The sequence below is a fragment of the Polistes dominula genome, unplaced genomic scaffold (assembly GCF_049000335.1).
Source record: "Polistes dominula isolate Pdom_NZ unplaced genomic scaffold, Pdom_raw_medaka contig_77, whole genome shotgun sequence".
NCBI classification, from domain to species: Eukaryota; Metazoa; Arthropoda; class Insecta; order Hymenoptera; family Vespidae; genus Polistes; species Polistes dominula.
Genome location: NW_028301152.1, coordinates 6,043,640 through 6,067,186, shown reverse-complemented (window position 1 = coordinate 6,067,186; position 23,547 = coordinate 6,043,640). Strand labels below are relative to the sequence as shown.

The 23,547-nt window shown below is 33.1% G+C and overlaps 1 protein-coding gene and 1 long non-coding RNA gene across 3 annotated transcripts; one reads left to right on the top strand and one right to left on the bottom strand.

Annotated features, from left to right (window-relative positions):
- Positions 1 to 454: 454 nt before the first annotated feature.
- tkv (serine/threonine receptor kinase thickveins) lies at positions 455 to 12,926 on the bottom strand. 2 transcript variants are annotated; one of them, XM_015316951.2, is made up of 4 exons: positions 11,768 to 12,926; positions 3,444 to 4,443; positions 3,037 to 3,352; positions 455 to 2,671 (listed from the first exon to the last, which is right to left on the bottom strand). In XM_015316951.2, exons 1-4 carry the CDS (start codon positions 11,856 to 11,858, stop codon positions 2,543 to 2,545), a joined length of 1,536 nt encoding a protein of 511 aa, XP_015172437.1. In that variant the 5' UTR covers positions 11,859 to 12,926; the 3' UTR covers positions 455 to 2,542. The 2 variants fall into 2 exon arrangements, with proteins under 2 accessions (XP_015172437.1, XP_089034503.1); XM_089178377.1 differs by lacking the exon at positions 11,768 to 12,926 and adding an exon at positions 11,588 to 11,761.
- A 462-nt stretch (positions 12,927 to 13,388) lies between these two features.
- Positions 13,389 to 22,000, top strand: LOC107064336 (uncharacterized). The gene is made up of 2 exons (XR_001475472.2): positions 13,389 to 17,437; positions 19,541 to 22,000. It is a non-coding gene; the product is annotated as an uncharacterized LOC107064336 (long non-coding RNA).
- The last annotated feature ends 1,547 nt before the right edge of the window (positions 22,001 to 23,547 follow it).

Below are 23,547 nucleotides of genomic sequence, written 5' to 3'. Positions count from 1 at the left end.
TGTAAAGAAAAAATATAAGGAATAAAAAATAATTTTAGTAATAATGAATTGTTTTTTTTATTGTTTATCAAACTTGAAATATGCCTCACTACGAATAACGCGCTATTGAGTATAAGTAATTTTTTAGATTATATTAGATTGTCTTTAAGAATCAGTGTATGTAACTGGATATTTAAACCGATTATTTTCTATGTATAGATATAATGCCCCATTTAATTTTTTTAATTAAATGCTATTAATAATCTTAAAAATATATTATATAATAATTTAAGACTTGCGGTGTCACGCGCACATTAATTGATTTACCAAAAAAAAATTCCAAGACGTTGTCTGTAAAATTGTTGCTATCGTTAGATTGTCATATTTCGAATATTCTGAGGGATTAATTTCTATTTTTACAAAGAGTGTTATAAGGAATGTACAGTATGTACTTGCAATAAATAAAATGAACGTATATGGAAAAAGATGATATTGTTTAATACTTGTTAAAAATATAAATTTCATTACTTTCAATCAACTAGCTAATAACTACAATTTTTGATATAATTACAATGATCTTCCTACAGAAGATATAAGATAATATGCAACAGTTATTCCCATATTATAGTACATGGGAATCATATTTAATAACATAACAATGTTGAGTCAACGACCAAAAGTCTGGTTTTATAGTTTATAAAATTATAGTAACAACTTTTTCATGGTTAAATCTTTACAATTGAGTGCAATAGATATTATAGATATGCAAAAACTATATCACTTTGATAAATAATATTTTTTATATAAAACAATGATTATTGCACTATAAAGATAGTTGATTTAATACCTGATTTTAATTGTTCTATGCTGCTCCTTACCCCAAAATGTAGATAAGAATATTTAGTAGTAAGAAACTGATCGTTTTAAAATTTAAGCGCAAGATACATTAGTTTACTTTCACAAATATGACTTTTTATACTTTAATTTGGTATAACAACCATAGACTTAAAATCATTCTTTGACATTATAGCAATAGTTTCATCGCTATTTGATTTAACATGCTTGTTTGTACAAATTAGAAAGCTAAATTATATACTGTACAGATAATACAGATTAGTTTATGGCATTTGAAACTTATAAAACAAGATCATAACAATCAATTTTAATTATACAATATATTAACTGATATATTATTCAATTTTTTAAATTTATCGCATTTCTAAAAGTCAAAGTATAATTACCTATGGTAATACACAAGTATATAATAATTGTCTAAAGAAACTTTAGAAGAATTTAACGAATTAGTAGATTTGAAAAATTATCAGATTTTAAAGTACTTTCTCATTGTTTATATTTTACAATATTGAAATTTTTGTATTATATTAATAGATACTAAAAAAATATGTGATTACATTTAAAGGAATAATAATTTATACTATCCTGCAGTGGTCGACGCTTGTTAATTACAATAGAATAAAATACCAATGCAAGTAGAAAATAAATCACATGACGTGTTTTATGTCAAATAACAGAAAAGTCATAACAATATTAAACAATCGGAGGCATAAAAAATACAATAATTAGACTTTTTTTTTGTACTTCCATATTTCAATGTAATAATATTTAATATCGATTTTTTGCCTTTTATATTTTTAAAAATATTTAATAATATTCACAATAATAAACATAACTAATCTCCATAAAAGCAATTGCCTCTAAAAGTATTCAGAAACAGAACTAGCATACTATGACATATTGAAAGTGGAGATAATTACAAACATTTTGGAATACTAATATTTATAGAAATTTGTTTTGAAAGTACTGAAGTGTTTCATAGTCTCTTAGAGTAGTTAAGATAGATATAAAAGAACAGGCATTTTTATATACGCGATTTGTATTTTATTTATCCTAATTATATTTCTTTAAATGAGTTTCATATTATTTGCATTTATTTTGATTTTATATGCTAGATCTATTTCTAAATATATGAACAGCTTTCTCCATATTTAAAATGAACATCTTTGTGGAAATAATAATATTTTTGTATCTAATAATAAGTAGTAGCTTTCTTTGATTACATACTTAACCAACTTTAATACAGTGAAACGCGTCAGAATTTTGATACATTATAATTTTGGCGCGATTCACGGAAAAAATTATTTATCTATGTATATCTATATCTATGTATATATATACATAGATATAGATATACATAGATATATTTATATATATTTATATTTATATATAATATATATGTATACAGGGCGAATTACATTGACTCGCCATGTATATATATACATTATATTCGTAATTACATTCGAAAATTCATATTATTATTCACCACACATTCACGCAGAAACACACATATCCACGTAGCTGCAGATGCAGACGCAATGCACGTACATTCTTGTCCATCTTCATGTATTTGTAAATTTTAGTACTCAGTCTTCAGGCTGCAGTCTGTAAATAGTTCTATGTACACAAAGGGTATATTTACAAGGGGCAGAACATATTTTTTTATCTAAGAGATGAGAATAACAGTTTTTTGAGTAAGCACCAAGCACTACACGATTTTAATAGTATTGTCAATATGTAATTTTGACATTGTCTTTTTAACACGAAGTGCTGTTAAACGCACAGCAGGATTTGCATGCCAACACTCTATCATTAGCTTACTCAATGCAAAGAGTATCTGAAAAAAGATAATTAAAAGAACATTTTAATATTTTTAAATTACAATAATAATAATATTATATATATATATATATATATGAGCCTCTCATTTGCAAATTAATTATTTCAACAAAACAAAACATTTACAAGCAAATGACAACAAAAGTTGTCATTTAGCGGTATAAGTCTAATTATTTAGGAAATTTATTTTAAATATAAAAATTTAAGTATTGACGAAGTGCTTTGATAATAAAATTAAAAAATTCTAAAAGTGGAGTTAATCGCTTTGGCCTGTGAATGGCTTCATATAATACTAATTTTCTTTTTAATGTTAATGTTTCGAAATATATTACATATATAAGAATATATAAAAATAATACTTACTGGATTATTATCCCATCTTGCTGGGATAATAGGACGTAAACGCTTTACACATACAGCTAATCGCATGTCTTCAAAATCTGGATCACTTGGGACAACATCGTGATAAGGTAATGCATATGGTTCCACTATAGAATTCTTACCACCTGTTACACAACGTCTACATGCTTCCCACAAAACTAATCCTACAGAGTACATGTCTGCCATTTTGAAAGCATCAAACGATGATGTGTTCAAACTTTCATCCAGCACTTCTGGAGCCATATATCTTCTGGTTCCTACTCGCGTATTAGGCGCAATATCGATTTCTCCGCTTTCACTAAATTAAAATAATAACCAATACGTTTTTAGAAATACAACATTTTGATGAATTAAAGATGATATACATATAATTAGAAAAACTGACATACCTTATAAAACGTACAGCTAAACCAAAATCAGCAATAGCACATTCACCATTCCTTTTAACTAAAATATTTCTGCTTTTGATATCTCTATGAGCTATGGCTGGTTTTCCACGAGTTCCAAAAATTTCTGTATGCAAGTGAGCAACACCCGATGCAATGGAAAGACAAATAGCCAATAGGCCTGCATGATCTAGTACAGTGGTTTGTAAATAATCATGTAAAGAACCTCTTTCATGGTAGTCCGTAATTAATAACATTTGAGTCCAAGATCCTGTTCCTTTGATATCAGCGGCAATGAAGCCTAAGATATTATCATGTCTCATTAGAACAGTCTGGTAGATTTCAGTTTCACGAAACCAAGAAGCTTCTTCCAGAGTAAAAAAGACTTTTACTGCGACTTTTTCTCCTCTCCATCGTGCTAGCCATACTTCGCCGTATCTACCTTTTCCAACGCACAATGATAAAGCCAACTGTTTAGCTATAGTTCTTTGTACTAAAAGAGGTAGTCCAGAGCCTGATCCACTACTCTGATCAATAAAATCTCTAAGTGTTCCTTGAGAAGGTACTAAGCATGGGCCTCTTTCTTTTCTTCTATATCTATGATATATTATTACTATTGCTATGAAAATAATCATTAAACACACAGACAACGAAGCAGCTAATATGATAATAGATGCTCCAGAGGCAATAGCAATTGGATCTGGTGTTGCTGTAGGACGAGGCTTGTATTCTGGAAATAATTCCTTATTACAAAGAGCCGTCTTGTTGCAACAAATTATGTTTTTTCCTTCTAGGTGTGGAACGAGGTAGCCTTTACATTGCAAGAAACCCTCTTCATCCGGTGGCAAACATCCAAAGGACCATTCTGGAACATATTCTCTAATCTCAGCATCCCAAACTTCTTCTACAGCGCTAAAACAATGTCCACCGGGTCTTCCTTCGCAAGTACCGTTTTGTCGGTCGTCTGGACAGTGTCCCTCACAGTAGCAAGTTATTCCCAATACTGAAAGAAAGAAAAAACGTTTATTTATTTCAAAGAATCAATATTTTATAGTATATGTTAATCGAAATATATAAGTATATTATATAATTTAATAGTCAATGGTTTAGCCACGTTGGATTACTAATTTCTGTCAGATCACCAAAGTCAAGCAACGTACATTCATTAGTAAAATGAATGAGTGATCCGTTCAGAAACACAGAATCGTGCGATTGTTGACTTCATATAGCCAGTAAAAAGACCTGTTAGTAGAGAAGTGACTCGAATCCGTAAAAGGGAAAGTAAAAAGATACAATGTCATTTAGTAGGTTGTTTAAACTAAAAACAAATATATATTGGGCTGTTCAATATATTTAGTTTATTAATAATTATACAGTTATAAGGTAAAATAAGTTTTTAATATAACTTTGAAGTTGTATATTCATAAACAAATTCTATAAATTAAAGATGGTTAAAAAAAGGAAAGGAAAAAAGAAATGTTAAAGAACATGTTAATCAGAAATATAAACATTGTTTTAAGATTAAAAAATTTTATAAAGAAACAATATTAATTGTAAACATATATGTAGAATCAACCATTTAATATTGAATGAATTCGAAAGAGGTTTGCCAAGCATCGATGTGTCGCGTAGGCGGACAAGCATCACTACCCACGACTCTCAACGAATGAACAGTCATCAGAAGGAACAAGAAAGTTATCCGTTTTTGGTTCGTTGATAAAACATAATGGTATTTAATGAACTAAAAGTATACAATAATTTCATTCCCAACATTATTGGATATCTTGATTTTGAAATCGTAATGAGATATATATGCGTGGGTGGCATGTTACTTTAGAAGCTAAGTCAACGAACTTGTTGAAGTAATCGATTTTAATTGTATTTTATTGATAGGCCGGTTGAAGAGAAGTTCTTTTTACAATTTCGAAGAATTTACATACTTAAAAATAGAACGGCCATTTAGTGTGAACATTATATGATCATAAAAATTTAAATATCAGTGTTTAAAGTGAATGCTATGGTTAATAATAATACGTGCAACATAAATATGATTATAAATTTATTAAATAAATATTTTTCATTTGATTGGACATCTTACTTGGGTATTAGAGTACCTAGTGAGTCGGATAGGACTCAAACAATTTTCTATATCTGGAGAATAGTACCGAGTACTTAGAATACCAAAGAGGTTGTTGCCAGTAGTTGTCTTACTCATAAGTACTTCGATCGATTACGTGTGGAAAAGCAAAAGATTAAAAAGAAAGAAGAATAAAAGAAAAAGAAGGGGATGAAATTTACGAGTGTGGTAATTTATTGCATTGTTAAAACAGAGTAAAAAAAAAGATAAGAAAAGACAAGGACGGAATGAAAGAATCGCGAGAAACGCGAGAGAACGAGATCTTATCTTCGGAATTAGGGAATTGCTGGTTAAGCGGTTCACGGAGTGTCGAGAAAAAAATGAGAAGGAGAAGAAGAAGGAGGAGGAGCAGGAGGAGGAGGAAGAGAAGGAAGAGGAGAGCGACGATGCGTTGAATGAAGAAGAAAGAAAAAGGAAAAGAAGGGTGGTTGGTTGGGTGGGTATAGCTACGAGTATTGCGAGATAGCCGTGAGACGACAGCAGAGCTCGCTTATCTTACGTCGCGGAATTACTCCCTCGCGCGTCTATTTTCCGGTGACCGCTCTATTTATATCTCCCCGAATATCTGGATGACGGATCGATCCTCCATGCGTTCTGCGTCCGTTCCGTCCTGTAACGCGCGATCCCACTCTCTCTACTCTACCCTCCATTTACTATTCTCTCTCTCTACCTCTCTTTCTACTTAACTTTTATTCCCTAAACTAATATCTTGCTATACTATGTATCATAATCTCTTGGCGTACAACACTATGCAACATATTGCATTTTATTTTCCCGACATTTCTATACCTTTCTGATATTATTTATACCTTATTCGTAGTTGTTACTCATAAACTACATCCCCCATTCCTATCTCACCCCATAGTACTATTCACTCGTTTTTCTTTTGACAATTTCTTTGTTAATGCGTAACTTATATAACATACAATGTCTTCCAGGATGGGTGAAATAGCTCTTTTTACGAGCTAAACAAATTTTTCTTCCATATATTAAGTTTAAGTGGGATTTTTATATTCTCTCCTTCTTTTCAGTTCTTATGTACAGTTATTGTCAATCATATATACACATGTGTATATATTGTATACATGATTTAATCGAAACACGAATCGAAAGTACATGTAAGTATAAAATGTTTACTTCCGTCTTTTATGTCAGATCCTTGGTATTTTTCCTGGTTTTTATAATATGGTATTTGTTCAAATCGTTCTTCCGACAAGAATTTCTTTAGACAAGGTCGTTCAAACGTTTATTTCACGAACAATTAAAACTTATCAGTAAATTCTTTTTATGATATTAATCTTTCTATTTTATTTCCATTAAAAATTGTAGTACAGTTTATATAAAATTAATGATTAGGTTTGATATCAAGAGCTCAAATGTTATTATCGTACTTACAATTAATAGAAGACTGAAAGGTAAATTTAAGCTATTCTTATCCGTTACAGATAACCATTATCGTACGAGGTGTTTTTTATTAAGGAAAGTTTTTCAATAAAAAGCGAATTTTTAATCCTCTTTAAAAAGTTACGATTGCAATCGGAACGTAAGTACTGATAGTTCGAACATAAAATTATTTAAGATTATTTATAACTTATCTTCTGTGTGAAACGTAAATTCAGATAAGTCTATTTATCGATGATGAATGAGTTGTAATGTAAAACAATCAGTCAAATGGCAAAGTTTTAAATTTTTTATAAAAATTCAGCATTAAATGTTATTACTTTGTTTCATTTGATTTTACTACAATTATAGTTATAAATATTGTTTTATTTATTATTTAAATCAATATAATAGGTCATAGCCAGATAAAATTACAAAAAGTGGCTTTGAACAGTTGCTATACATTATAATTTATATTTACTTATTTTTATACTTTATATTACTTAATTAATTGCTATACCTAATAGATAGTTATAATATAAAATAAATCATGAAATTAATTTCTTTTATTTAGTTCACTGTTATAATTACTGGCACAATTTTAGATAGGTGAGATTAAGGTGAGAACACACATCTTTCGAACATTTAATCGAGCGTCTCGATGATAAAGAAACAGAATAAGAGACAAAATGAGAAAAAGAGAGTAAAAGAATGTTTCGTCTTTTATCCTTGTGTATCTTGAAATGAAAATGAAAAGGAGAAACGAGGTGAAGAACGAGTACTTTTCCATCAACAACATCCAGTCAATGAAATTAATTGTTGACTGCAATTTGAGAGCGATTGCTTGATATACTTTGCAAATAATTTTTTCATCATCTCTGGTTTCATTTTTGGAGAAAATTCTTTCCGATTGCATTTTCTAATTTTTATTTTAGAAACGAGCATGTGTGTGAACGTTATGTACAATTGTAAACACAAAAAAGCTTTAAGTATAACACGTTGGTATATATAAAGTACAATAAAAACATAGATATAATTTTCCTATATATATAACTGAAATTAACTAATTTTTCTTATAATCTTCTAAATCTGAAGTATGAATATATTGTAAACGATGGAAATTCATTACAGATTCATATTTAATCTATATGATTTCTAATAATACTTTTTATACTCGAAAGATTTATTTTCAAACAAAAATTAATTAAAGAATCGTACCTTCAACAAATTTACGGTGAATGTTATGGAAAAATTGAATTTGTGTTAATACTTTTATTCAAAATTGTATATATGTACTTCTATACATGGATTTGTGCATTTTTTGCTATAAAATTAAATCGGTATTAGTAATCGTGGCAAGCTTGAGCAGTGATATCAGCCGATGATAACTTGTTACGTCCGTAAGATCTGAATTTCGAAAAGGTTTGAGTCAAGTGATTCTCCGTAAAAATGGTTAGTTTCTTTTTTCTCAAATGATCGACGACACGTATTTAGTGTGTACTCATGCACGCACATTTTATATACATACGTCGTTATATTTATCGTTTACTTCATTTATAAGGCGAGAGATTTCGTAATTATGCAAATAAAGTTTTTTTGACGAACCAGTTTCTTTCTGTTTGTTTTTTAGTTTACGTTTAGAACTATAAGTCCGTTTTTATTACACCAATTTTATTCTACGAGTACTCAAAATAATAAGAGTTCGATGTTTATTATCTAAATTTTAATTATATTATTATATTTATTATGATTCGAATAACAATGAAAAGAAAAAAAATATTTATCAAAATATTCATTTCAAAGAGAAGAAATATATTTGGAAGTTGATAATTTAACAGCCAACTCCTAGTCTCGGAAAAAGCCTAACACCTGTTCTTATCTTGAGTAAAAATAAAAGCTAAACTTGTGGACACGTGCGATAGGTGCACCTTACTTATGTACTACATAACATCGGATAAACGATTAACGAAGGGCTCATGATGAAGCATTTATTTTTCATTCGTTTATCTTGCTAAACTTTTTTTAGTTTTTCATTGTTTTCCTTTTACTTTAAAAAAGTAAACAAAAATATCGTATTTGTTAATTTATTATTAATATAATATTTTATGTGATACAAATCTTATTATTTCTTTTTCTCTATCTCTCTTAATAACTCATCCATGAAAATCTAGTTTAACGCGGCGCCTCCTTATCATTATCTTTAAATATTTGCTTGCCATTAGGACGAAGATGACGTTCCCGCGGATTTCATTCCAATCCGTCGAGTATTTTACGTCGAAATCAACTTCAATACGGCTATAAGATAACACGCACTGTCTAACGTATATACGTTTTAATATATAAATATATATATATATATTTATACATCTCTATTTATGTATCTAATACACAGCAAGGAAAATTGATTCTGAAACGTAAAAACGTATGACGTAAGATGTACGCTAGTTGCACTGAATTGCGATTGGTCAATACTTATACATTTACATTAGTACAATCGAATCAGAATCCAGTATATCCTTATGTCACGATTCTTTAGATTTGAAATATTTTGTTTTTTAGTTTTTATTGTGCAAACGTTAATGTTGTTCAATGCTATCGAATAAAAGTTTATTTATCCTTTTATCTCATTTAAATAAGCAATCAATTACGAGGAGCTTAATAATAAAGCATTCGATTCGTTGTTGTAAATCAATATTTAATATATTTCATCGACTTCTTTCATATTATTTTGAAAAAGAATTCCAAGACGACGATAAGATAATAAATAAATACAAAAGCGTATCGAAGAAAGATCAAATGGCAGTTATCTGATAATCTTTCATCGTTTAACAGGATATCAAGAAGGATATGAGATTCTCGCGTGTCCTCGAGATCGCAGAGAAGATCTAATTTATTTTATTGGTTAAAAACAATTTACAGATGTCTCTTATAAATCTTATAATATATGCTAGAGGAAAAAAATATGGAATAGTTAAACTTATACCTTTGTAATAATTTGGTAATGTTTTTATATTATCGTTAGAAAATTCAGGATTAACTATCAAAAGTCGCGGATTTATCTTCGTCAATATTTAACAAGATAATTACAAGAATTGTGAATAAAAAATCTATTATCGATTTGTACGATCCACGGATTTCAATGTTCGCAGTTAAGAAACCGTTTATTTTATAAGCGAATTTATCGATAACAACAATAAAAATAAAAAGCTTTTAGTTTAATGATATATTTACGAAAGAGAAGAACGAACATAAGATAACGAGAAATTCTATTACTGTTAACAGGCTACACTGTCATTTAAAAAACAAGTCGATTAGCATATGAGCCGAGAAAAAGACATGTAATTAACGAACTCACGATGGACCGGAAGAAAGTAGCAAACGGACAGCACGACGTTTTTAGAACGTCATTGAGGTTACTGCAGGAATCATCGAAACAGGATGTTGCGATGTTCGCGAGACGCGCTATAATGAAGAGAGAGAGAGAGAGAGAGAGAGAGAGAGAGAGAGAGAGAGAGAAAGATTGAAAGAGAGAAAGAGAGGAAAGAACGAAGAGAAAGGAAAAATAATATGCTATCAAAGTGTGTCTTTACAATATCTTACTGTTACACAGTTTTCATGCAACAAATTGATCTTGTCCAATGAGCTAAATTCTACAAATAATAAGATTGATCAAATCATGTGTTCGCGTTAACGAGATTATGATAAAAGTGTTCTTGGTATGCTATATCCTGTGAGGAAAAAAATTTAGGAAAAACTTGAGGAAAAAAAAAGAAAGAAAGAGTAAGGGGATACAGATGGAAAAGAATAAAAAAGAAAAGAATCTTCTGAGAAGGGATACGAAACGAATTTTCGTGGTGGCGTCGGGAATCTCTAAAGACTGCTGGTATTTCAGTCCCTAACCTCTGCATCTAATCATTCTCTCTCTTTTTCTCTTTCTCTCGAGGGTTAAAAACGTGCGTACGTTTGCGGAGAGAAAGCGAGAGAAGTGTATTATCTTAGTGGATAAGACGAAGCTCGAGGAGATCGGCACGCACACGTAGGAGAGACGTCACACTATTTTCAGCGTGTTCGGAAAGGCTCAGAGAAAGAGAGAGAGAAAAAAGAGAAAAGAGACAGAAATGGAGAGATGGGAAAACGCACGTTGCGAAGGGAGATCTCTTGCAATGGAAATGAGAGACGATGAAAAAAGAGAGAGAGGGAAAAGCAGATAGATAGACAGACAGATAGACAGAGAGAGAAAAAGAGAGAAGGGGGTCGTCACAGTCGTCTTGTTCCGTCCTCGAGACGTCTTCGAAATCGGAGCAAAAAGCTAGGTGGAGGAAAAGAAGGAAGGATCGAGGGCGCGCCGGACGACGATCTCTCGAAAATTGGAGAAGGAGAAAAAGAAGAAGAAGAAGAAATAGAAGAAGAAGGGAGAAGAGGAAGAGCGAGAGGGATCATTTCTCTCCGCACTATGCAACCACTCTACGAAACACAAGCGACAAAGGGAAGAAACGAGGGATGTGATATTTTCTTGCCAGAAAAAGGGAAAGAAAGAAAGGGAGAGGGGACGGATATTATTGTGTGTGGATATGTTGTGTGAATGAGAGAGAGAAAAAGAGAGAGAGAGTATGAGAGAGTGTGTCCGCACATATGTGTGGCAGAAGGCGAACGGACAGCAATCGTTCTCGCGCACAGTCCCTCTGCATATCCTCCGATCGATTCCTCTCCTCATCTACCGTTTAGCACGAAAACTCGCACTGTTTTTCGATCAGGAGATCAATTTGTAATATTCGTCGCCTTAATTGCGTTTACGTTTTTCTTTACTCACCACCGATAAATCTCGCGACAAACACTCCCAGGCCGAACCACAGGCCGTATTTACATCCGCGCCGACCCGGGGTAGCGGAGAGCTCAGCCATTTTCTACACTCGAGAGCACATACTTCACTGTGACGTAGTCTGCTCGGCGTCAACTCGCAAGGCGCAGGCCACGGATGCTTCGATTAAACTCGGCTCCATTCGTTTCTATTCGTTGAGACAGCGCCGAACGGCTAACTTTTGGTGGGGGATACCACCGCTTCGTGCGATTTCGTTCATCTTCGTAAAGATTGAATGAGAAAAAGAGAAAGAGAGACAAAGGAGAGAAAAAGACGCAAAACACATTCGGTTTCGCGCAAATACTCGCGGATTCGCGGCCGAGCTTCGATTCGAGTCGTGTCGAGCAGTGTGTAATTCTTCGAAGAGAAACATACATACGTATGTACTCGACTTTTCACCTCTTATGAATCTACTACTCCGCATTAATGCATATCATACGCGTGCGGATATGTCCATTTTTTGTCCTAATCCTATGCAGTTTCAATTGAAAAATCAATAAATTTTACCTTCTTTTTATGTATTTTTCAAATGAAACTTTTTTATCGTTTCTTTTTCCCTTTTCTATTCGTTTTACGCATCATCGATATATTTTTCTTGATTTCTTCGATAGTTAGACATAGTTGAGTAGATTTGTAACGAGAAACTGTATAAAAAACAAAAAAAAAAGAAACAGGAATAATATGTTAGGATTGTGAGCCTAAGCTCCACGTACCAATGCGGGCCTGGCGTCAGGTCGATAAAGTGGGGGAAGAGCGCGCGACGGCGCCCTGCGGGCGCCACCGTGCCGGGACGAGCACAGCCCCGAGAGATCTTTCCTCTCTTTCTCTTTCTCTTTTTCCCGCGTGACGAGCCACGACAGTATGTATACCCGCTTACTACGGCTCCAGAGCTTCAGAGAGTTTGAGCCAAGAGAAGCAGCGAGGGGAGCTGCTCCTTGGAAAGGCGCGAATGTCTATGCTCCTCGCGTCACCGCCAACGGAGAACTAGAACTCAACTTGAATCTGAAATCTTTTTTCTATTAGAAAAAACGAGAATGAGCTACTGCTCATTTTTTTCTAAAAAAAAAAAGGAAAAGATACTTTTCGATCTTATCTTAAATGATTACTTATACGGAGTCTTTGTTTTCTTTCTTTTTAAAGTTTGATCTGAAAGCGTTTGCACGTATTTATTTTATGTTTGCATCTTTTAATCTCGTGTCATTAGAATTATTATTCTCAAAGTAATTTATTAATATTTTTGTATATTTCTTTTAATTTATATTTGTTTATTAACGTGTTAGTAACGAGCGGTACTTTGAAATTTGTTTTCAACTACATAAATGCAACTCGTATCGCATTTACATTAAAATGTTCGACTCGTGGAAATAACGGGATCTAATGGGTCAATTAAACGCAAGTGAACTCTTAACGATTCATCGACTTCTTGAGGAGATTCGCACGGCATAGTAGTAAGCAAACAGCAAAACTCAATAAGACCGTGAAAAGAAGGCAATTTCTTCAATTCGAAAAGGAGATAGTTTGAATTGTGCTAGTTGCAAAAGGAGTTAAATCGAGAACGAGGGGATCGGTAACTATTTACGAGTATTTATGTCTTTTCCTACGTTCTATCTTCTAATCCTATTGCTTCTATGAAAATAAAATAAAAATATCAGAGGAAACGTTGCTCTCCGACCGGTTAATTGGCGGGAGTGCGTGAGAATGTGAACGAATAGGAAGCGTATAGCTCGAAAGTCGCTTCTTAGATCAAAAAGCGATTTGTTAAACGTTGATGACGATTATCGTTGATTTTTATTTAATCTTTATAATTTTATTTTTCAAAAGTTGTTGATTACATTGCGATTTCACTGAAAGTATATTTATATGAACCTGATAGTTGGTCCGTATGTGCTTAAGTACTAACTAGTTGATATAACTTTACGCTCGAACGATGTTGTACATTGAAAGTCATTAGTATTCTTTCAAAGAAGTTGAAAATCGATCGATCTGATCTTACGGAACCTGCTTACAAAGATAACGAAGCCGTATAGATTCGTCAGTCGTTATACTTTTTACCGAAGACTCTTCTTATGCTGGTACCCCACCAAGCTGATGTCCATTGCTTAAGTATCGCTATTACTCTTTAATTAGTTATCAGTTTAATTAGCCTCCTCCTCCTCTCTCTCTCTCTCTCTCTTTCTGCATCTTTCCTTTGGAATTTTTCCAAGTAAGTCCAACATTTAGGTAGCTAATTGTAAGTACACTATCTAATATGTTCTTCGCGGTGTCATAAATATATAAATTATAATTGGTGGCTATTTATTGACAATTAATTGATAGCTTGTAAGAAATCGAATACATGGTTGTGAGCCATGATAAATTTATTCGATATTATCTGATAAGTTTTCAGCATAATGCCTCATCTATTAGTTTTCTTTCATTTTTTATTCAAACTTACAAAAATTATATTATTTTTTCGGACGTCTCTGATTTATCGTAGTTTGGCTTATTTCATAGATTAAATTTTATCTTTCCCTAATTGTTACAACCCATTGATATGACTTCAAACCGTGTGATTGATTTCAAATAATAATGTAAATTCTTGTATACCTGAGATAATAAATTAAAACTAACGAAACTATTGAATTAAGGGGACATGTCACCCAAAAAATCGATTTTTTTTCGATTTTCTGAAAGAATATTATTTCAAAAATATTATCTCAAATTTTCGTAAAGATCCGTGCATTATTTACGAAACTGTACTAGTTTAAGCGAAGCGCGCCGTAGCGCGGCCAGAACAGGTATACGAGCAGCTGCGTATACAGGTATACAAGCGCACTCAAGAAAGTACGAAGGAGGCGGGAAAATCTCGACGGCAATTGAAAATCACTTCTGCAGAGGCTGCTGATGCAGCAGAGGGTTCCTCTTATGACCCTGAAATTGATGATTCAATGTAATTATGAATACAAGAATTATCTTAACTTTATTCGTTTATTTCTCCTATTCGCGTTTTTAAATCGGTGGTCCACGCTGCGTCTAGACCATTATGCCGATCTTTACCAAAATTTGTACAGTAATACTAGATACACGTATCTAGGAAATGAAATTTTGAAAAAATGCAAATTTTTTTTCTTCGAAAAATCGGCGATTTTTTTGCAAAAAAGTAAATTTTTTCGTAAAAAGTCTACTATTTAAAAAAAAAATAAAAAAAGAAAAATTTCTTTCCGTTCATTCCCTGGGCAAACATCTCAATTAAAAGAAAACACTTGGTTTTTTTTTCAAATGAACCAATTTTTGCCAGTGAGGGCCACCGCAAATCACCTTTTTTTTTGGACTCTTGGAAGAGTGGCCACAGACAACACAATTTACCATTTTTTTACACAACAAAATTTATAAATATAGTTCAGATATATAACTTTCATATACCAAAACTTTATAATGATATTAATAAAATCGGCTGAATAAAAAATTCACAAAAAAACCCTTTTTTTTTATACTCTAAGGTGACGTGTCCCCTTCATAAAGATTCGGTACTTGTGTATGTATACGTGTGATGATGTATTCAAACGAATGCATCGTATAGAGTTAACAAATTCTTTTCTCCTTACGCACATTCTTTTTTCAATAAACTCGATAGACGGGAGCATTATCTTTAAACATAATCTAGAAACAACAAGAAAGTCAAAGATAATACCGATTTTCATTGAAATCGCTTATCGATTTTTAAAATGGTTTATCGATCAGAATCAATATACCGATTTGTCTTTATCGTAATTGTCACTGATATAGTTTCTCACCTAACGTGTTGTCTATGTTACTACTTTGCTTACATGTACCATGTATGAAGAAGGATCGCGATACAGATTGAAAAGCGACGCTGCTTCGTTCCGCCGTTTAAACCATCTCTGTAATTACGTACATGTATTTTTAGAAATGATGTTGAACGCTTTTATGGAAACGCGACTTCCGACACGTTCGAACGCAACGATGCAAAAGTGCGTGTGCGCGCGAGCGCGCATAAGTTTTTCCTTAAAGTTACGCTCCTTCCTCGATCGCTCGGTTCTTCATGCTATCTTATGACGATTCGATGCTATTTAGGTTTCTCTCTTTTCTGCTCTACTATCTCTACTACTGACACTTGTATTCGCAAAGGAATAACTCGTGTTCAGTTGTCTATTATTTTCTATGCGATACGCGTATGATTATCAACTAGCCGAATATTTGAATACGCAAATGTATTCGAATGTAAAATGTAAATGAATGTTAATGTTTTACATAATATGTAATACGTATTTACATAATATTAAATAAAAATGTAAATTAATTTCTTATCGTGTCGTTTCGCGCTTGACAATATAATAGATTTTTTTTAAAACGTCCCATATTTTACCATACATTATTCTTTCGGCAGTTACGTAATTTTTTACAATTTATAATACGAATAAGTTATAATAATATTTCTTTTGTTTAACAATGAAATAGATATGAATTTACATAGTCGTTTTTTTTTCATTAAACCATCTATAATTCTATGTTACTTTGAATTTACATATCTATATCCAGATGTTTTTCTATTTAATATTATAGAAAATCAGAATAAATGAAGTAATTTCGAATATTATTAATGTATCGTTCATTTTTATTTACACGTTAATATTCATTAGTTACAAGTTATATAAATTTATTTATAATCATGGAATAATTTAATCTATGGAAGGTTAATAAACGCTAAGAATTTTCTTCGTAGAAAAATATTTTTGTGTGGATATGGATACAGACTTTTGTACGGTTTATGTTACTTCACGATGATTACTTATCATAATTTAATACTACGCGTTTGAAATCACTATTCGATCTTATTTACGACGACCAGCGGGCGTTTAGTTGATTATCAATATAACGACTCTGCCCCTTTCGCGATGTCCTCAGCACGTGGTTTTCTCGCTAATTATATGTATACATATACATCAGTCTCTAACCTTTTATCGAATCGATCAGGAACAGCAGATACGATTTCATTTGTTCTTCGTACTGCTGTTATATTGAAGTGCATATTAACTTTGTTATTTTTTATCGACTTATTTATGAACATGAAAATAAAATCGTTAAAGGATCATGTTCGATAATAACGATGAATTACGAGGATATGATAATCGATTTTTCTCTCTCTCTCTCTCTCTCTCTCTTCCTCTCTTCCTTTCTCTCTTTTTGTTGTTGTATAAAACTAGACGCGCGCGCGCGCGCGAATACGCTCTTACTTAAACGCGTTTATCGCTCATAAAAATGCAAATTATTATGTCGCACCGAAAATTATAGACGCGTACTCATAAGTCCTGGCACAATTTGTCTCCGGATCGTGAATCACTTAATTTTAGAGTACAAAGGATACTGTGTTTAAGCTCTCTCTCTCTCTCTCTTTCCTCTCTCTTCCTCTGTCTCATTCTCTCTGATACTCACCACCCGCTCTCGGCAGACCACTTATGTGTGTTCCGCGTTCACATGCTAGCTGCTTCTACCGGAACTAATTGAACCGTTGCTCTTAAACGCCTGTAAACGTTGGTCGGAGTAGTTTCCTTGCGCATTGTCGCGCGTGTCCCAACTTACCTTCTACAGGAATACTAAAATTGATATTCACCATTCGATATAGTAAAGTATATATATTTATATAAGTATTTCTGTACTCTTTTATAAGCATGACTTCAAAATTGAATCGAGTGGCACGTAAAATTATGCCGTAATGTATAATTCCCTTGAAAACAATAACTAATTGTAAGTCGATTAAACGATTCTTTAAATTGTTTCTGATTTTAACGAAAATGCTAAAGTTTTATATATAAGGTTAAAAAAGTATTATTAAAAACAGTAGGTATGCAAGTAACAATTTATACACTTACTAATTAAATACATGCATATAACCTATTCAAATTTTGTCCGGTTCATGTGAACACTATATTTTTTCTTATTCTTTTATTAAATATTTCTTATTAGCTTTTGAAACATTAAAAATAACGTAAAAATGAGAACCAGAATCTCGTTTCAATGAGTTACATCACACAAAAAATCATTGCATATAGGTATGCATGTATTACCATCCTTACAATTTTCAGAGTTGCATTTGATTGTAATAATAAAAAGAAATTACCAATTGTACAAAATTGCGACTCGGTACGGTGAAGACGAAAATTCTTCATTGTGTCGTTTTCTATTTGTTTTTTCTCTTTTTCTTTGTTATCACATGCGTGCATAAGCGCTCAATTACACGCGCGCGTGCTTTTATCGCGTCAGCCGAGAAGAAAGAAGAGGAAGGAGAAAAAAGAAGATGAAGAAAAATTAGACAACGCGATCGGAGAGCTAGAGTAGCATGAGCAAGCTTACTCAACGAAAATTATAAGGATAAGATAAGAATTCTTATAATTATAGTAATGCCATATATGTATATCGTTTATTGTTAGTCTTGTATTACTGGCGAGTCAAGTTATGAGATCGTCAAAGAACCACCTATACGATTGACTGACTGACTTACTGACTCACATTTATAATTAATTGTTATTTACCCGTTATATACATATATGTATATATATATGTATATAACATATATGTATGTATATCGTTCGAATTTTTAATCGATAACGGAAACACTGATCGTTCAATTCCAATTTCACTGTTCTTTGTAAAAAATACAAGTCGTTTATTGGCAACTCTAAATGACCTAAAATAATAAACGAGTCTTTTATAATATCGAACAATTGACCACTGTCGAGAATCTCTTGCTGCCATTGGTTAATCTCCGTAAATCATTACGAATATCTTTGAGAATATCAATTCTCTCTCCGAGAGAGAAATGAATTTTTATCATTATGATTATAAAATACGGACATACGAATTTTATGAATTTTGCACGGGAAACGTTGTTTAAAGGTTCGGTAATAATCAAGAGAACGAACGTGACCGACAACGAAGTTGAAATCTGGCGCGGCACGAAATGAAAGAAAAACTCGTACAAGTTTCTTCGAAAGCTATGCGTATTACTTATTCGTGGTTGGATCGGTAGAATGTTGTTAAGAAACGAAAGAGAGAGAAAGGGAGAGCGAGAGAGAATCTTTTGAATTCCGTGTTAACGAAAAAGGAGGAGAACCGTGGACGACAATTCGTTTCTTCAAACCGGATTTCGGGATTAAAATCGACCGGCTGCTTCTTCGTCTTCTTCTTATTCTTCTCCTTATTCTTCTGCGAAGCCCTTACTTCGTTTTTATGCAGTCGAGGGCGACGGAGATCTCGCCTTGGTCCGTCACAATCGAACGGTCACGAATAAGCGCGACAATGGCCAATAAAGGTAGGACCAGGTCCTATCGTAGAGGGCCTTCTCCCCCTTATTTGAATCTCGAATCATGGGTCCCCATTCGTCTCGAATGTCTTCAATCTTTCTTGTTGGAAACGTATTTTCTTTTGAGTAGAAAAAGAAATATCAATGGAGGGAGGCATTCATGAATTTTATATTGTAGATACATTCTATGAAACGGTTTTGAAGACATATATGCATTCTTTGATTCTACGAAATTTGTTCTTTTTTATATTTTTTTGAAAGAAAAGAATATAGGATAGTAGTAGTAACTATATATATATATATATATATATGTTATAGCGTTTTAATTTATATCAATAACGTTGAATAACAGATTGTAATTAATATAAAGAAAGTACATATAGCGTAAAAATAAACGATTCCCATTGTGTGTTATCACGAAACAGGTTTACAAGGATATTTTCAAGGATATTCGCCATTGGATAAAGGTGTGAGAAGGCAGGCCGACAATTCGCGAGGTTTAACAAGATCCTTGGATTAGAATGAACCCTTTTCGTCGTTCCACGAATGGTCCATTTAATGCTCTCGCCTGGCGCCTTAGCAAATTTTTAAATGCGACAGGAGGAGGACTATACAAGAAAAGGAGTCGAGTCGATGGGAGAAAAAAGAGGACCTAGAGGGCCCAAAATCTCGATCTGTTCGGCACCCGTTACGAGGACCGACGAAGGTGGAAATATATATTTCATAGGAAATAGAATGTGTGTGTGTGTGTATGAGTTAGAGAGAGAGAGAGAGGAATAGGAGGAGTGAGATAGAGAGAGAAAGAGAGAAGAGAAATGGTCGGACGGAGCCACAAAAGAGCGAAATGCATGTCTGGGCCTTAACGCGGCGTAGCCTCCCGGCTTTTGGGTCAGTTCTCGGCCCTCTCTAGTAACCACATCAGTCTCTGCATTCTATACCACCTCGAGTCGAGTTTCAGGGGCGTACTTTATTTCTTGGTCCATATATTATGATTAGTTTAATGAAGAACTTATATTTTTCAACGAATTTTTCTATTTAAAAATAAAAAATCTTCTTTTATTATTAACCAAATATTAGATGTAGCAATTACTTTGGTGTTTTTTAAACAAATAATAATCTCACATCTGTTATTCTTCAAAATAATCTCCATTATTTTCGATGACTTTGGGCTATCTTTCAGATAATTGTCGAATTTCTTTAATGAAAAAAACATGGTAATTTTAATACCATTAATTTAATATCATAGTATCGAATATATTTTTATTTTTGTTACAATTAATAGAATATTATATACCTACTGTTTTTCGTGTAGATGAGTCAAATAAATTTGAAGAGTATATTAACTTCATTTAAAATGTTATTAATAAAGAAGAGATGATGTTCGTCGTCAAGAGAACAATAGAGATATGTACATCGTATCGAAGTAAAGTGGCACGTAGCTCTTAACAAGAAACATTCTCGACCGAGATTAAATGATAGGAAGATATTGGATAATCGATCGTAATTGTGTCTATTTAGTATAGGGAAGCTGGGGTTGGCGTCTTACAACTCTTCTTGGAGACTCTACCAAAGTGGCATCTTCTATATTAACGGCAGGAAGCGGTTAACCGCTCGACTGAATAATCGTTCATAGGGAAAGAAAGAAAGAAAGACAAAGAGGGAGAGAGAGAGAGAGAGAGAGAGAGAGAGAGAGAGAGAAGCAAGAGAAATAAATCTAACGAGGACCATCGAAAATGTCTAACTAAGCGTTCTTCAACTTTATGTTCTTGAATACAAAGCTTTTTGGCGCCACGTTAATTGATCGAACGACTTGGTCCTGTTCCACGCAAGGATACAGGTCGACTTCTTTCTAATTATCATTTTTTTCTTTCTCTTGTGATGCTGTTATCGCAATAAAAAAAAAAAAGAGAAAAAAAGAACCAGAAAAATAAACGAAGACGGCAAATGAATTCGCTCGATTAAGTTGGAGTTAAAAAGAGGGTTGACTACCTGGTCACGATACAAGTTTCTTCCTTTTTGGTTGCGTATGCGAGTGGTTCTGCGTACAACCAGCTGTGTATAAGGATATCTTTAGAGGTGGCTTTTATCGCTAAAAGCCAAGTGTGAATCGGGGCCACCGGTGCTCGATCAAAGGCGACCGTGCCGACATGATACAACTAATGTAAGAGGAAAAGAGAGAGGAAGAGTGAAAGACTAAAAAAAAAGAAAAGGATAGTTAGAGTTAGAAAACAGAGTCAATAAATAAAAAGGTAAAGAAAGGGAAGTAGGAAGAAGAATTTAAAAGAGGAAAACGTTTGATTCAGTTTAGCCAATCTCCTCTTTTTGTTTTATTTTTTCTTCTACTTCGATTAAAACGGACGACGATTAAAAACAAGTGTTGGGTGTAAACGATTGATAGATAACGCTTATAAAGATATATAAAAAGATCTTCGCGTAAACGATTCGTCGAAATTCTTATTGAGAGTTCTCGACTGGAAAATTATTAACCGACGAGATGCAAGATAGGTCGATGCATCGAGAATATCGTCTTTGCTTGTATATATGTTCGTGTATACACGTGTGCATATTGTTCGCTCGAATGAATTCAATGAGAAAGAAAGAGAAAGAGAGAGAGAGAGAGAGAGAGAGAGAGAGAGAGAGAGATGGAGAAACTACGAAGAGAGACGGGAGTCACCTAATCGTGACCGCCTACCGACAAATTAGAATATATCGAAGTTTAACTCGACGACCACAAGATATCTCTTTCCCTTCACGAAAATCATACTATCGCATACATTTACAGCGATTAAATTTAACTCATGTATTTATGTTCGTCATTTATTCGTTCTTTTGCATGAGGTAACTGCAAAGAAAAAAAGAGATAATAAACGTTACAAGCAAATATATTCTTTAACGAGATCACCTAATTTGCATTCGATCATAATTTTGTAGTGAACCATAACGTAATCACGACTACAGTTTCTTAATGAATTTAAAGTCAAGCTTATATGTGACGATAATTCATACTTTATTAATTTTTAATTTCAGACTCATAATATCGTCCGTTTATAAGTTTTATTTTGACAGTAATCTTAGTGGTAACTCTTGTTCTTATCAGCTTCGTGTTCGTGGATAAGAACGACACACGTGACACGATAAATAATCGCGAATGATTTGTTGAAGAAAGAAATGCCTTTTTAAATCGAAAAAAAAACGATGAATCTTATTGTACTGAATTTTTATGATAAAGTATATTTCATTTCGAATATAATTCTTTTACTAATCTTGAATAAACTCAAAGCAACTTTGAAAAATAAATATAAAAGATTGTTGATCAATATTCAACCCCATAGTTAAAAAATTGTATCTCTTTATCAATTATATTATTATCAAAAACACATAGAACAAATATTCGAAACAAATCCTCATCGAGAAGGAAGAGAGAACCTTTGAAAAAGTGACTTTTAACAAAGGGTTAAATCTAACGCGTATCAGGTGACGGGAGGCATGTAGACGGCCCTGGTCCTGGCGTGGCGTCGGTTCTTATCCCGTGGCGCGCGGAAGCAAAATAAAAAAAAATTGAAAAAAAAGAAAGAGAGTGAGAGGGTAGACGCAAGACCAAGCACAACAAAGATCCATCGGGACCGGTTTCGTGTTCTGCCCTTTTTTACATTCTCCGAAGAGGCCCCGCCGGGCTGCGGGTGTGAAAACCGACACCCACCCACTTGTTATTTTGTCAAACACGAGCCCTGAAAATTATAGGAATCATGCGGCACATCGAGCCTATCCTATACGTTTAATATAAGCCATGCGCACGACAGATTATATTCCATCAAACTTTTATTCTCTTTGCCTTTGTGCGTTTCATCTTTTATAACTGGCAATTAAACCCGAAACCGGAAAATAACTGCTACTGATTTACGTGCAATGAAAGACGCGAGATGACGCAAGCAAACTCGGCCATTTTGTTTGTCTACCTACGAACTATAATACTGTATACTTATTACAATTCCTTTTAGTTTTTCAATTCATACATGAACATAGGGCTCTCAAATCGAACGAACTAAGCACTGCGATTGACGGAATTGTGAATTCCGATAGCTCGCCGGTGGTTTCAATAATTTCGAGGCAATTGAACCGAGACGAAACACCGATTCCAGCATACGATCGCACGAGTACTCAACTCTGGAATAGCTTCGCACAGCTGCTACGGCTAACCGCACCGATTATTATTTCTTATAGGTCGAGCCGAATACAAGTTTTCGTGATGAGTACTTACATTTCTTTTTACTTTTTTTTTTTCCTACGGCAATTTATCATTTCGATGTTATTTCATCTTTCAAGTAATGTTAAACAATATATATTAACACATTCGCGACCGCTGACGTGAATTCACGTCTTTTCAAGTTTTATTCCTAATTGCTGCTGACATGATTCAAGTCATTTTAAATTT